Here is a 15,472-nt window from a genome sequence, read left to right as displayed (position 1 = left end):
CTTCTTGGGCAGCAGTTTAGTCCCGTAGCAAACACTAAATACAACTCAGCAGCTACAGACCAGTCCTCTAGGCAGGCAGACACCAGGCACGAACCAGCAGCTACAGTCCAGTCCTGTCAGCAAGCAGACACCAGGCAAAGGTAGTTTAATCCTGAAGAAACTGCCAGGTTCACCAACCAGCCTGAGGTAAGGCCACTGAAGCGCCAAGCTCTGGCAAGAACTTCATGAGCAGTTCTTGGGCGAGTTTCTCTCAATGGCAGTATCACCAAACGTTGAGCGCAACAACGCAATGTAAAGCGAACCAATGCATGTGTGTCCTTAGTGAAAAATATCAAGGCAGAGCAAACCAAATCAATGCTCAGTACTCTCCCAGTGCCTGTGGGGTCATATTTACACTCCTTCATCAGAGGTCCTTTCACCTGTGTCTGCTGCAGGAAAACAGCCTTTCCCATGTTTGCTTTAGCAAGACATCCTTTAACCTGTGTACCCCAGCAAAACAGCATTTGACATAACTACCTTTCCAAAGAAACTAGAAGTTTCCACTTCAGAAAGTAATCAGTATCTTCTAAATTCCACCTCTGAGCTTTTCTCATCGTGTTACTTTTCAATGGTGAGACATATTAAATTTTTTTTGTTTAGACTTTGTTTCTGCATAAAGTGTTTATTTCATTTTTATTGATGTAGGCCTGTGTGTCTTTGTCAGTGCGTGCCACATGCACGTGGGTACCTCTGAGGCCAGAAGACAGTATAAGATTCCCTAGAGATGGAGAAACAAGCAATTATAAGCAACCTGACATGGGTGGGTACCTGGAACTGAACTCAGGCCCTCTGGAAGAGCCAAGTCCTCTTAACCATTGAGCCATCTCTCCAGACCTCACTTAGATTCTTTTAAAACACAAGTACCATACAGGCTCATAGTGAATTTTATAACTCTACAAGGCACGCTCTGAGACAGCATGATGGAAGACGCTCTTGCAACTGACTTTCTCGTTTGTTTCTAGACGGGCATGTACTTTCCTAACTTGCTACAGTGAGAAGAACTGGACTCGTTGGATTGTGACAGCAATGGTATTATTGTCCCATGGCTCAGAGGTCTTTGTAATACAACAATGTAAATTTGAGGGCAGAAAAGACGTGGAGCTATGGTCAGAGCTTGTCCCATGAGGACATGAGAACATGACGGTGCAGACTTTGCCGCCATCAAAAGGGAGGTGCCAAAGGACCTACTTTAGAACCTGGATTTCCACATGCTGACCCAGTACAGGTCATGTCTACATCCCCCACATCACACTGAGCTGCCAGGAGCCCTCTGCAGGTGTACTAGCTACAGATGAGCTTGCTGGGTTTCCGTCAGGAGATGCCCGGGGAAAGCACAGCCAGTTTCTCCTGCTTAACCAGTGCTGCCAAATCAGATACGGCATCAAATAAGAAAACGACCAAGTTTGCCAAAGTTAAAAAAAAATTTAAGAATCAGAGTATGTGCTCTAAAAGCTAACTTTTAAAAAAAGTTACACACAATGGACATGGCATTCTTGGAACTTGAGTCTAGTACATTCACACATTGGGGATAATAAACGGATCCTTTTCAGTTGCTTTCCCTAGGCACACTGGTCCACACAACTCTATTCACACATCCCTTGAAGACTGAACAACTTCGTTTACTGAACAAACCGTTTCCCTACAAGGGGTTACTTGGGACTGCATCTGTAGTCCATGCTGAGTGTTCTCTCTGTAATATCTCACTCTAAAGTGAGACAAACCCCACTGCAGTGAGCACAGCAGAGCTTACTCACTATCCTAACCCTGTGAGGATGTGCCGGTGATGTCACTACTGGGGGGTCTGCGGTATGAGCTCACAAACGTACTAATCAGCCCCTGTGAATGATTCAAAGACCCTCACTGCCCAGATGTACCCTTTAATTATAACCAATCTGAATGGCACACGTCTGCAAATGACGTGTTTTATCTTTACATGGGCATGCACTTCCTAACTTGCCGCAGTAAACAGTTGGAACGGTGTGATTGTGACTATCTTTTGTGCAAACCTGCTACACTGTCATTTCCAGGGGAAAGAATACTCAGGTACTGAAGATGAACAGTCCTCTGCAGGATGTCATCACTCTCATTAGACCCAGGAGCACCTGAGAATCAGAGGTCGGGTCCTAGACTATAAAGACTATACATGCCCTTGGCATTTTTGGTCCTGGTAACTCTCTGCTTTGGTGCCATCCTGTGTACCACAGGCTGTCCCTTGGCATCCCTGACCTCTGCCTATAGGACATTAGTATCAGTGTACTCTCTCCAGAGTGCCAAGCACAAATATCTCCAGACACGTACGTCCCAATGCCACCTGGAGGAAAGCTACTTCCGTTTAAGAATCACTGCAACAAGAAACAATTAACCGCCTCCCGATGGGAGATCTGGAGCAATCCTGTCACCAGTACTGAAACATATCCCCGCTAATGAGAAAGAACAAGAAGACTGTGTTTTTCTAAGGGGAAAAAAATCTAACGAGAAAGGTTGATTAGACACAGGGCAATGGAACACACATTCATGCTTTCTCTCCTTCCTTAACTCCACGCAAGTAAGCAAGGCTTTAAAATAAGGGCAGGTCCTAAACTTGGCTGGAAAACTAAGACTATACCATATACCATCCAGTGAGCAAAATCTGTAGGGTCACGCCGAGACCAGAAAGCAAATGGAGTCACAGAAACAAAGCGAACCCCACATCCCAGAGCCTAGGTGGAGGCTGAGGGGGTGAGGCCCGGCGGCATCATGGGGAATGAGAGGGCCTCCAGCAGATCCTAGCCCACAAAACACAGAGAGATGACACTGTTTCTAGGCAGCCTCGCCACCTCTCGGAGGTATTTATGGAAATACAAAAATATCTAGCACCCAACAAAGTAGAAAAATCACAGATGAGTCTACAGAACTTGGGGCGTCTTTGGAAAAGCAATCGAGTCTCAAATCAACTGCTGGATTTTTAACCTTTAAATTTTCTTTCTCCTGCCCCCACCCCCCCAGAATGAATTAGAACAAAGGGCAGCAGAAGAAAGGGACAGATAAAGAGCAGAGCCAACATCAGTTGGGCAGAGACTACAAAATCAACAAAAACATCAGTGGCGCCAAAGCTGGTTCACTGGGAAAACAAAGAGTCAGTAATCTTCAGAATAATGAAGGATGGAGAGAGAAAACCCAGTTGCCAGCACACAAAACTAAGAGGCAGGGTCATCCGAGGTGTCACGGGCAGAAAGAGCAGTCCTGGGGAACACTATAGGCAACTTCCCACTGACAGCGATGCTTCTCAGAGGCCTGCTGATGTCTGCCCACACTGGTCTTCCCAGCTAGAGACCAGAATCTTGAGAGGACAGGGAGGCCAGAAGATACCTTGCTGTCAGAAAAGCCCTGTAACACCAAAGCCTGACCCACGTGTGTGTTCTGCTCCTCGAAGACACTTCTGTCATCTCCTGCTGGCTTTAGCAGGATTATCTCCATCCTAAAGGAGATCTGGGAGCAGGCCAACAATAGGCTGAGAATCTCACAGAGAGCCATCCCAAAATGCTGCAGCAGTGGAGGGTCCTGCCAAGCCAAGCCATCCAGTGACCCTGGGAGGGGTCGGGGAGAGGTGTATGGTAGGAGTTCTGTCCTATGGAATGGTAAGAAGTGTTCCTAGAAGCCTACAGAATGGACTTGCTTCTCCTTCAGCAGTAAGAAGGGCCCTAGGAACCAAGAGGTAGACAGAATCTTCAACTCCCCACGCCCAAGCTCCACCCTGGATGCCTGGATATCTAAGTAGGAAGAACACTGGGAGATCCTGTACTCCTATGAGTCCAGCTGGCACGGGGCTGAGGTCTAGTTTCAGGTCGCACAGGATACCAGGGTCACAAAAATAAATAAACATGAACAACAACAAAATGATTTTACCATCAAAGCTAACCACCTGCCTTTGAAAGAAAAACAAAACAAAACAACAGACCAGCAACACAACAGCAACAGAGACCTCGGCCACCACAGCTCCCCACAGCAGCTGCATGCCCTGCCGCACCTCTATTCAGTCATGACCAATAAGCAAGGTAACGTGTGCCCTGTTCCCCAGTAGGGCCACACTGGCTATACTTTCCTCTGCTCTAAGTCCTAGGGTTCCCGAGCCAGAGCAGCAGACCGGGAAAAGGGAGGTGAGCCTGGCCCCCTAATCCTTTACTAGGGTCTAGAGTAGACATCAAAGGATGTCACTTGAAAGTCTGAGGAAGAAAGAAGGGGGTGAGGAGCTACAACCCCTTTAGTGATCTCCCAACCACCACCCCCCAAGCTTCTTTCGTTTTTTGTTTATTCTTCTTATATTCCTCTCTATCCCACCAAGGGCTCCCCCATACAGCCTTTAACACTTTCATGGGGTACAGTAAAAAAAATAAATGTAAACAACAGAAAAGTTTTCCAGCCTTTCTGGCAGCTGGAGGCAGGCATCGACTGTACATCCTGCCCCCACGCCCCCCACAGCTTCCCCATGTGTAATCCAGTCTCCCCCCCCCCCCCCGCCCCAACACACACACACACACACACACACACACACACACACACGACTTCCCCATGTGTAATCCAGTCCAGGACTAAGCTCTGTGCTGAGCTCCTTTATCTGATGTGAGATGCTCAGAATCCCAGTTTCTCTCTAATGAATTCCAATGGGTTCCTTTTCTGGCTAAACCAGTTGATGAATTTTCCTAAGTATTACAAGTCTGTCTTTCTTTTTTTAATTAATTGATTATTTTTTTATCTACATCCCAAATGTTGCCCCCTTCCCAGTCCCCCCTCCCCTGCAGAGTTCTTCCCCATCTCCCCTTGCCTTCCAGTCTGAGAGGGTGTCCTCCTATATCCCTCACAAATCTCTACAGGATTAGGCGCATCCTCTCTCACTGAAGCCAGACAAGGCAACCCTCTGCTACCTATGTGCTGGGGACCAGGGACCTTTATTGATGCACATCTGTGTGACAGGCAAGACACTGCCCTGACACTCCTGCTCCTGGGGAGGTTGGGGTGTGCTATGTGCCATTACTGACCACCTTGGCTCATCAGCTCCTCTCCAGTTGCCTAGGTCCCTTGACCGGCTGAATTTTAAGCTATCACTTTTTACATCAATCCTGAGACAAAGGCCCTGTCACAGCAGTGAGGAAAGGCTGGCAAATGGACAAACACAGGAAGGAAGGGAGAAATAGAGAGATCACACAGTACCTGAGCCGTCCCCATTATGGCTGGCAGGTGCAGGCTGGGGTTCGCAAGCGGCTGTGAAATCACGTGGTACTATGGCCGGGCCTCAGATGATAGGAAAGCCTAAGATGAGGAATGGATAGAAATGGGGAAAATGATAAAAAAGGGTAAGCAACCTTCCCCAGGGGGAGAAAACATGGAGTACACATTAAAGATAAACAACCCAGCAATCGGGAGACTGAGAACAGCAATAGGGACTTGCCACACTAAGGGCACACAGCATGCACCATTGTGAAAAATATCTCAATTTTAAGGCAAGGTTCGAGATGATAAATGGATTTAACAACTTCAAAATATTAAACCGGAGAGAAAAAGAAAAACTACACTGCAAATCAAGATCTGTAACTCCTCCTGCAACTTGGTGATTAAACCAGGTTTGTGAATCAGCCCACAGTCCAGGCCCACTTCAAGACAGAAGTGACATCAAATATTAAACATTTAAATGGGGTTATAACCCCGGACAACACTGAAGGTTGCCCTTGATTTTAATCCATGTATTTGACAGATTTTAAAACTCCTTATTTTTTTTTCATTCCTTACATATTAAAACTTAAAATCACCATTGCAGCAAATACCAACTGGGTGGCAGGGGAACTTTGGCTCCATAATATCATACTAGAAAACACAATGCTCTCTGTCTCACTGAGAAGGCACAATCACAAAACATGTACTCTATGTGACCCTTAAAAGTCACAATTGTAACACAATAATGCCCCGAATAGCATTTATGAATACTGCACAGTGTGCAATGTCTTCTGAAAACTATTTTGTCCCCTAAATCTTGGACAAATAGGTTTGCTGATGAGCTATTAAATGCTAAGGAAAGACTCTTAAATGTACAATGCTAATAAGCTAAGGATATGAATTTTTAACAAGTACATCTGGGGCATGCTCGTTACATAAACTCGAGTCAACTTCGAGTGTTTCTCGTGACCAGTTAACACAAAGCTTTCTTGGCTGTCCATCCATGCAAATTCAAGTCTAGACATCAGCCAGCACAGCCTTTCCAGTGGATGTAGACTTGTCCATCCGCATTTCTCCACACTTGTGAAAACAGAACTAGTCAGAGGTCTGTTTTACCTTGTACTAAGTAATTGTGAGTCACACTTGGGCTGGGGAGGTGGTTCAGTGAGTAACACCCTTACGGCACCTGAGTGAGGACCTGAGCTAAGATCCCCCAGAAGCCACCCAAAGCTAAACGTGGTATCATGTGCCTATAATGCTAGCACTCCTACCGCGAGATGGGAAACAGAGACGGGCAAATCTCTGGAGGCTCATGGGCCAGCTAGTCTGCATCTGCAGTGACCAACAAGAGACCCTGTCTCAATGTAGCAGGTGAAGACCAAATCCTGAGGTTGTGTGTGAACTTCACACATGCTCCATGCATACTTACACTGATATGACATGCACATACTCATACACATGTGCACTTATGGAGTGATGTGCAAATCTAGTACAATGATAACTCCCTGGAATTTATGAAGGTGACCCGAGCAAAGACTTCTAGTAACAGGGGATATGGACCCTGAACCTGCCACCTTCTATAATCAGGCAAGGCTTCCGGTGGCAGAACTGGACATCAACCCACCACAAAATCTTCCACCTACAATTTGCCCTACAAGATGTGCAGGAGTAAAGGTGACACGGAACTTCTGGGAGTGGTCAATAAATGACTGGTCCAACTTGAGGACCACACCATGAGGGAGCCCATGTACAACACTGCCTAGATGGCCAGAAACAGGAAGCTGAATTGCCAAGTGACCTAGGGTAGAACCAAACATGTCTGGGGGGAAAAATAGACAAAGGATTCCTAATGAATGTCTAATATACTTGGATACATGAACCTAGGCCAATCATCATCAGAGAGGCTTAATCCAGCAACTCATAGAAGCAGATGCAGAGACCCGTGGCGAAACATTAGGCTGAGCTTGGGGAATTCCACGGAAGAGGACAAAGAAGGGTCATGGGAACCAGAAAGTGGAGGACACCATGAGAATATGGCCCCCAGAATCAACTAAGCAGGGCTCATAGGGGCTCACAGAAACCAAAGTGATAGTCTATAGAGAGCCTATATAGGGATCAGTGCTAGGTCCTCTGCATATCTGCTGTGGCTGTGTAGCTTGGTGCTCGTGCGGGACTCCTAACAGTAGGGGAGGAAAGCTGTCTCTGACCTTATTGCCCAATGGGTCCTTTTCCTTCTTGGGTTGCCTCCTCCAGCCTAGATATCAGGGCTTGCACCTAGTCTTACTATCTCTTGTTGCTGTGTTTGGTTGATATCCCTGGGGGATCTGCTCTTTTCTGAAAGGACACAGAGGAAGACTGGATCTGGGGTCAAGGGGAAGTCGGAGGAGTGAAGTAACTATAGTCAGGATGCAATGTATGAGAGAAGAATTTTTAAAAAGAAAATTTTTCTTTTTTTTAAGTCGTTACTGACTTAATTTATCTATGCATTTAAGTAGCATTTCTACTAAGATACATTTTTAGAATAGTCGTGCTCAAAATACATATGTATGTAAATTCAATGTATTGAAAGCTAATAATAAACTGGCCACAATTCATATGAATATTTTTCTTTAATGATTGTATATATTATACATGCATTTTTAAGTTGTGAATTAGAAATTAATTCTATTTCTCTCCAATAGACAATTACCTCAAAAAATTTACTGAATATTTCCTAATTTGAAAGTGCCATCCATATAAAAACATTCATCCACAGATTTATTTGCTGCCTGTAGCATTCATGTTTCTCCTAGTGCCGAACCAACAACTTAGATTTTCTTTAAAAACTCTTTGTTATTAAACAATCTTGCTAGGATTTCAAGTACTGTATTGAAGATAGGGACAGAGTGGACAAACTTGTCTTGTCCCTGATTTGAGTGGGATTGCTTTAATTTATTCTACATTTAATTTGATGTTGGCTATTGGCTTGCTATATGGTGCCTTTATAGGGTAATGCGTCTTGTATCCCTGATGTCACCAAGACATTAAATATGAAGAGTGTTGGATTTTGTCAAAGACTTTTTCAAAAAGCATCTAATGAGATTATAGTGTGGTTTTGTTTTTCTTCCCGTTGGTTTATGTGGTGGATTACATTGATGAATTTTTATGTATTGAACCATCCCTGCATCCCTGGGATGAAGCTTACTTGATCGTGATGGATGATATCTTTGATGTGTTCTTGGATTCAGTTGTGAGTATTTTATTATTTTTGCATCAATGTTTTAAGGGAAATTGGTCTAAAATTCTCTTTCTTTGTTGAGTGTGTGGTTTAGATATCAAAATGAATGTAGCCTCATATGAATAAGTCTGGCAATATTCCTTCCATTTGTATTTTGTGGAATAGTTTGAGGAGTATTGGTATTAGTTCTTCTTTGAAAGAAAGTCTGGTAGAATTCTGTGCTCTAACCGACTGGCCCTGGGGTTATTTTTGGTTGGGAGATTTTTAATGACTGCTTTTATTTCCTTAGGGTTTATAGGTATTTAGATATTTACCTGATCTTTATTAAACTTTGGTAGGTGGTATCTGTCTAGAAAATCATTCTTTTTGATTAGATTTTCCAATTTTGTGTAGTACAGGCTTTTGAAGTAACACTTAATGATTCTTTGAATTTCCTCAGCATCCATTGTTATGTCTCCCTTTTCATTTCTGATTTTGTTAATTTGGATACTGTTTCTCTGTCTTTTAGTTAGTTTGGCTAAGGGTTAGTCTATCATGTTGATTCTCTAAAACAAAACAAACAAACAAAAAAACAAAACAAAACAAAAACCAGCTCTTGGTTTTTCTGATTCTGTTTCAAATTGATTGATTTCAGCCCTGAGTTAGATTATGTCTTCCCATCTAATCTTCTTAGGTGTGTTTGTTTGTTTGTTTGTTTGTTTGTTTTCTACAGGTTTCAGGTGTACTTTTAAATTGCTAGTATGAGGACTCTCCAATTTCTTTATGAAAGCACTTTGTGGCAAGGGAAACACTCCTCCACTGATGCTGAAAGTACAAACGTGTCCTTCCCCCAACTCTTCCATAAGACTCCTCGAGCTCCATCTAATATTTGGCTGTGGATCTCTGCGTCTGTTTCCATTGGCTCCTGGAAAGGACACTCTGGAAATCAATTTGACAATTTCTCAGAACATTGGGAACAGTTCTACCTCAAGACCTAGCTATACCACTCCTGGGCATGTACCCAAAAGATGCTCCACCATACAAAGACATTTGTTCCACTATGTAAATAGCAGTTTTATTAGTAGTATCAAGGAACTGGAAATAACACAGATGTCCCTCAACCAAAGAATTAATTTTTAAAATGTGGTTTATTTATACCATGGGATACTAACTCCCCTATTAAAAACAAGGACATCCAGGCAAATGGATGGAACTAGAAAATATCACTTTGAGTGAGGTAACCTAGACACAAAAGGATTTGTACTATATATACTCACTTATAAGTGGATATTAGTCATAAAGTACAGGATAACCATGCCACAACCCACAGACCCAAAGAAGCCAAATAACAAGGAGGCCCAAGGCAGGATGCTTGAATCTCACTCAGAAGGAGAAATAAAATATATATCTGAGGTGGGAAGAAGGAGGGAACTGTAGGGGGGGAGGATCAGGTATGGGGAGAGCAAGGGAGAGTGGGCCAGGAGAGTGAAGGTAAATGGGGCAGGCATCTCTAGGATGTGCCAGAGACCTGGGATGGAGGAGGCTCCAGGGAGTCTATGGGGTGACTCTAGCTGAGGCTTCTAGCAGTGAGTGCCTGAGTGAGTGACTACTTCCTCTAGCCAGGCAATACTCCCAGTTGAGGGATAAGGACACTAACCTACCCACAAAACCTTCTACTCAAAATGTGTCCTGCCTATAAGATGTGCAGGGACAAAGATGGAGTAGATGGAGGAAATGGCCGACCAATGACGGCCTCAACTTGAAACCCATCCCTTGGGCAAGAAGCAGTCGCTGACACTATGAATGATACTCTGCTATGCTTGCAGACAGGAACATAGCATAACTGTCCTCTGAGAGGCTCTACCCAGGAGCCAATGGAAACAGATGCAGAGATCCACAGCCAAATATTAGATGGAGCTCGAGGAGTCTTATGGAAGAGTTGGGGGAAGGACTTATGAGCCCAAAGAGGATAGGGACTCCACAGGAAGTCCACCATGTCAACTAACATGGACCCCTGGGGGCTCCCAGAGACTGAACAACTAACCAAAGAGCAAGCATGGACTGGGCCTAGGCCCCACACACATATGTGCAGCTTGGTCTTCATGTGGGACTCCAACTGGAGTGTGGGCTGTCTCTGAATATGTTGCCTGTCTATGGATCCCATTCCCCTAAGTGGACCACATTGTCTGGCCTTAGTGAGAGAGAATGCAGGCCTAGGACTACAGTGACTTGATGTACCAGGTTGGCATGATACCTGAGGTGGGGGATGGGGGGAGCTCTATCTTGTCAGAAGAGAAGGGGAGGAGGCCTGTATGAGGAAAGACCAGGAGGAGAGGGCAGAGCTGTGATCAGGATGTAACGTGAATAAGTAAGTTAATTAATTTTTAAAAACCTTGCAAGGTTATTCTTGTGAGTTAGCTTTATTGTCCCTTATTCGGGTCCCCACTTAACCACTTTTACCGTTTCTCCATACAGGAAAGTAATCTGCTGTGAATCAATCAATCAATACTTATGCACACATGCTGTTATGGATTGTATATGCTCTGCCCAGGAAGTGGCACTATTAGAAGGAGGCCTTGTTGGAGTAGGTGTGTCACTTTGGGCATGGGCTTTAAGACCCTCATTCTAGCTGCCTGGAAGCCAGTATTCTGCTAGCAGCCTTCAGATGAAGCTGTAGAACTCTCAACTCCTCCTGCACCATGCCTGCCTGGACGCTGCCATACTCCCATCTTGATGATAATGGACTGAACCTCTGAACCTGTTAGCCAGCCCCAATTAAACGCTGTCCTTTATAAGACTTGCATTGGTCATGGTGTCTGTTCACAGCACTAAAACCCTAACTAAGGCACATGCATTTACACATGCAGACAAACACGCTCAGAAGTAACATACATTCACAGTGATATTGCCACTTAAACACCTCTCTTTACAAAGGACTGGCCATAGTTTATGCCCCTTCCAAGTGATCAAGGTTCTCCTCCTCATGTCAAGGCATTTTGTGAGGCAATAGTTTCTGACATGGGACCCCCTTTTTCATTACCTTATCATGTGCAATAGCATCAGTGATATTTATCTGGTGATACAATATTTATCAATGTTCCTATTTATCAAATAGATTTTATATAGACTTCCATCTTCTACTTGATTACTAATGCCCAGTCTCACATATTTTCTCAAAATGACACCCAAGGTGGGATCGTAGGAGATGTAGGAGCAGTCCTGGATTTCTCAGGCACTGCACAGCACTGCTAAACTACCTACTAGACTCCAGTCTGTGTCAGAGACACTTTCTATAATCTGTCAGATGCTACATCCATTTATATAATTACATTCCTTTGAAATATGTTTCAGAAGTGGCTGTTACACTGTATCAAGGACTTCCATTATCTGTTGATATAACTGTGATTTTTGTTTCGCCGCTATGCTCACTTCGTGCGTTATTACAACCAAGATCTTACCTCTGAAGTCATACTTCATTTACAAAGCAAAGCCTGCTTGCTCATATTTTACATCTAGGTAGACTGAATGGCTCTTATTTTTAAAATATTATCTATAATCTCAAGCGAGGAGATCCTTTTCTGCTACATTAACCCAGTTTTGAAATCACTAAAAGACAGTGATATTTACTACTCGAGGAAAGTTTAAATAATATAAAATGATCATTTCATGGAGTCGCATGTAGAATGTATGGGACATGAAACGGTGGTTTTATAAGCGAGCCAATGAGAAGCCGTACCTCTGTCTGTGGCTCATTAACATTATCTACCTTAGGTGATGCTCATTCAAACTCATCAAGAAGACCAACCAGCTCACATGGACCTTCAAATTTCTTGGAAAAAAAAATCCCTACATTTTATCTTAAGGCCTCGTAAAATTCCTATAGGTTTTGTCCTGTCTGTCTAATCCAGTCTGGGGATTCTCTACAGCAGTGGGAGACAGGAAGTTATTTCTTTAGTGATTTGAATTGGTGTGGTTTTCCAGGCATCACCTTAGAACTCATATCTTGTGATGCTTCCACGTTTTGAGAGTAAGAAAAGAAAGTCTCCAGTGAGTTTGCAAACAAATATGAACATGTATTCAAAAGCACCATTGAACCTAATCACTATAGTTAAATAGCAATTTTACTAAAGATATAGGTGGTGGTTTCAATATGCTTGGTCTAAGGAATGGCACTATTAGGAGGTGTGGCCTTGCTGGAGGAAGTGTGTCACTGGAGGGGGTGGGTTTTGAGAGAGCTTCTTCACAGATGTTTCATGATGCCACTCTTCTTCTGGCTGCCTTTGGATCAAGATGTAGAACTCTTGGCTCCTGCAGCACCATGCCTGCCTAGAAGCTGCCATGCTTCCCACCTTGATGATAATGGAGCGAACCTCTGAACCTATAAGTCAGCCCCAATTAAATGTTGTCCCTTAAAAGAGTTGCCTTGGTCATGGTGTCTTTTCACAGCAATGAAACCCTAAGACAGAAGTCGGAAGCAGGGACTAGGGTATTGCTGTGATAGGTCTGACCAGGTTTTAGTTTGGAAGAATATGGATTTGGGGAATTTGGATTTGGGAAGCCATGGAATGCTTTAAGTGGGGCTTAATGGGCATTCTGGTAAGAATATGGAAGACAATGGTGCTGAGGGTGATTTGAACTCTGAAGATTGTTCTTATGTTTATGTGAAGAATATTGTTGCTCTTTGCCCTGTCTGAAAGCTAAGATAAGGAGATTTCCATTAATTGCGCTGACAAAGGAAGTCTCAGAAAAGCCCAACATAGACTTTGTCTTCTGGTTTACTCTTATGAAGTCTTTGGATCAAGCATAGCAAGCTTAAAAAGTAAAAATACAAAATGTATGGTTCAAGTAATAAAAGGACACCAAGAAGTGCAATGGAGCTGGATCCTGTTCTAGGAGATAAACAAATGAAGGGAATGGTGACTTTGGGGCAATATCCCATGCAGCTACGCTAATTGCGGATGTGTTCGCAATTGAACAAGGAATAGTTATATCATGTTAGGCATTATTAGTACTTGGTTATTGTTTTCATTTGGACTTTTAATCTGGAATGAAATACAATCCAGATCTTGAGAAACCCTGGCCATGAAAAACTTAGGTCCAGGCATGGTGGTATATGCTTTTAATCCTAGGAGATAGAGGCAAGCAGATTTCTGAGTTCAAGACCAGCCTGGTACAGAGCAAGTTCCAGTTAAAGATAAGCTTAAATCTAAGCATGGTGGTGCACATCTTAAATCCCAGCGTTCAGGAGACAGAGCTATGCAAATCTCAGAGATCAAGGTCAGTCTACAGAGCAAGTTCCAGGACAGCCAAGCTAGGCAGTGAAGGAACTGGGAAACAGAAAGCTTTTGGTAATGTAATAGAATAAGGGGGCCATGTTCCAGCTCCAGCAAGCAGCACAACTCAGCAGCTTCATCCACATGACTCTGGCTTTGGGGTCAAAAATATTAGAGATTATTGGGACAATTGATGCTGCTGAGCTGGAACTAAGAAATTAGAAGAGACTAGCATCACTGAGGTAAATTTTTCTGGGAAGTGTTTTCTGAGAGCACAAAAAAAACAAACAAACAAAAAAGTGTGTTCCAAAGATAACCAAGGTTGTAGCTCGTGCTACAGCTGAACGTGGTAATGTGTAAAAATCACCTGGGGGTGGTACTTGATTTGAAAATATGAAGGGGTCATGGAAAGCAGTGAGGCTTGGCACGGTGAGAGGCCAGGGAAGAACACTGGTGAAGGTTCAGCTTCCATTGCAGTTGTCATGGCCCAGAACTGCAGGGGTCATGGAAAGAAGTTGAGGCTTGAGAGAGCGTGAGAAGTTAATGAAGAAGCCTAGTTACACTGGAAGACTCCAGCGAATTGGAGATGCCAGTACCATGAGAAGATCACCACGAACAGCAGCAGCAGTGGAGTGGATCAGCCTGAGCTTAGATTACTACAGAGGGCAGAGCTGGAGATGTGACCCAAGCCCTTTGGAGGAACTCAGAAGATCATTTGTGGATCCCAGACACTGGAATAAGAAGGTATAAAGTTGAAGTTGCCTTGGAGACCCCAAGATGTTAGAGATATCATAGCCATGGGATACCTGCTGAGGAAAGCTCCTTTTAAAAGGGAGTTGGTACCAGCCCAAGAGAACAAACTTTGTTGCTGCCGAATGCCAAGAGCAGTCAACAAGGATGAAAGGAGTTGGAGATCTGAAGAGAACTTTGATATTGGACATGTAGACATGGAGTTTGGAGTTTGCCCTGCTGGTTTTCAGTCTTGCTTTGGTCCAGCATTTCCTTGCTATGATGTTTTTGGAATGGTAATGTATATCTTGTGCCATGATATGTTGGAAGGATGTGATCTGCTTTTTTTGATATTGATTTTTAAAGGGGATTACAGTTAAGAGATGGCATGAATCTCAGGAGAGACTTTGAACTTTGTAATTTTTAAACATTGATGAGGCTGTGATAGACGATGGGGATTTTTGAAGTTGAACTAAATGCATTTGCATTATGCTATGACTAGGCACAGCCCCCATAGACTCATGTATTCAAACAAGCCTATGGGGACCACGGAGTGGAATGTCGTGGTTTTAATATGTTTGGTCCTAGGAGTGTCACTATTAGGAGGTGTGGCCTTGCTGGAGTAGGTGTGGCCTTGCTGGAGGAAGTGTGTCACTTCGGGAGTGTGGGGGGAGGGGGCTTTGAGAAAGCTTCCTCCTTAACTTCCTGAGAATGCCAGTCTTCTCCTGGCTGCCTTTGGATCAAGATGTAGAACTCTTGGTTCCTCCAGCACCATGCCTGCCTGGATGCTGCCATATTTCCTGCCTTGATGAAAATGAAATGAACTTCAGAACAGTAAGCCAGCCCTAACTAAATGTTGTCCCTTATAAGAGTTGCCTTGGTCATGGTGTCTTTTCACAGCAAAGAAACCCTAGCTGCGACAGTTTATTAGCATGGTCACTGTCTTGTCTTGAATTCAATAGTCCTATGCTCCAAAGCTGGCCATCACAATGTTGATCTGACTTTGCAACTCCATTCTTCCTACATGCTGATTACTGTTAACCCAACT

At 43.8% G+C, this 15,472-nt stretch overlaps 1 protein-coding gene across 3 annotated transcripts in view; it reads right to left on the bottom strand.

The window, feature by feature from the left end:
• Positions 1-15,472, bottom strand: part of Dlgap2 (DLG associated protein 2) — a 757,651-nt gene that overhangs the window by 668,519 nt on the left and 73,660 nt on the right. Inside the window, exon 2 of one of the 3 annotated variants that reach the window (NM_172910.3) lies at positions 5,227-5,325. The exons of the other annotated variants lie outside the window; for them this stretch is intronic. Within the exon in view, the coding sequence (NP_766498.2) occupies positions 5,227-5,241 (15 nt within the window). The 5' untranslated portion in view covers positions 5,242-5,325. The remainder of the gene's footprint in view (positions 1-5,226; positions 5,326-15,472) is intronic. 3 annotated transcript variants of the gene reach the window in all.

The sequence above is a fragment of the Mus musculus genome, chromosome 8, assembly GCF_000001635.26.
Source record: "Mus musculus strain C57BL/6J chromosome 8, GRCm38.p6 C57BL/6J".
In the NCBI taxonomy this organism is placed as follows: domain Eukaryota; kingdom Metazoa; phylum Chordata; class Mammalia; order Rodentia; family Muridae; genus Mus; species Mus musculus.
This window is presented reverse-complemented; position numbering and strand designations above follow the sequence as displayed.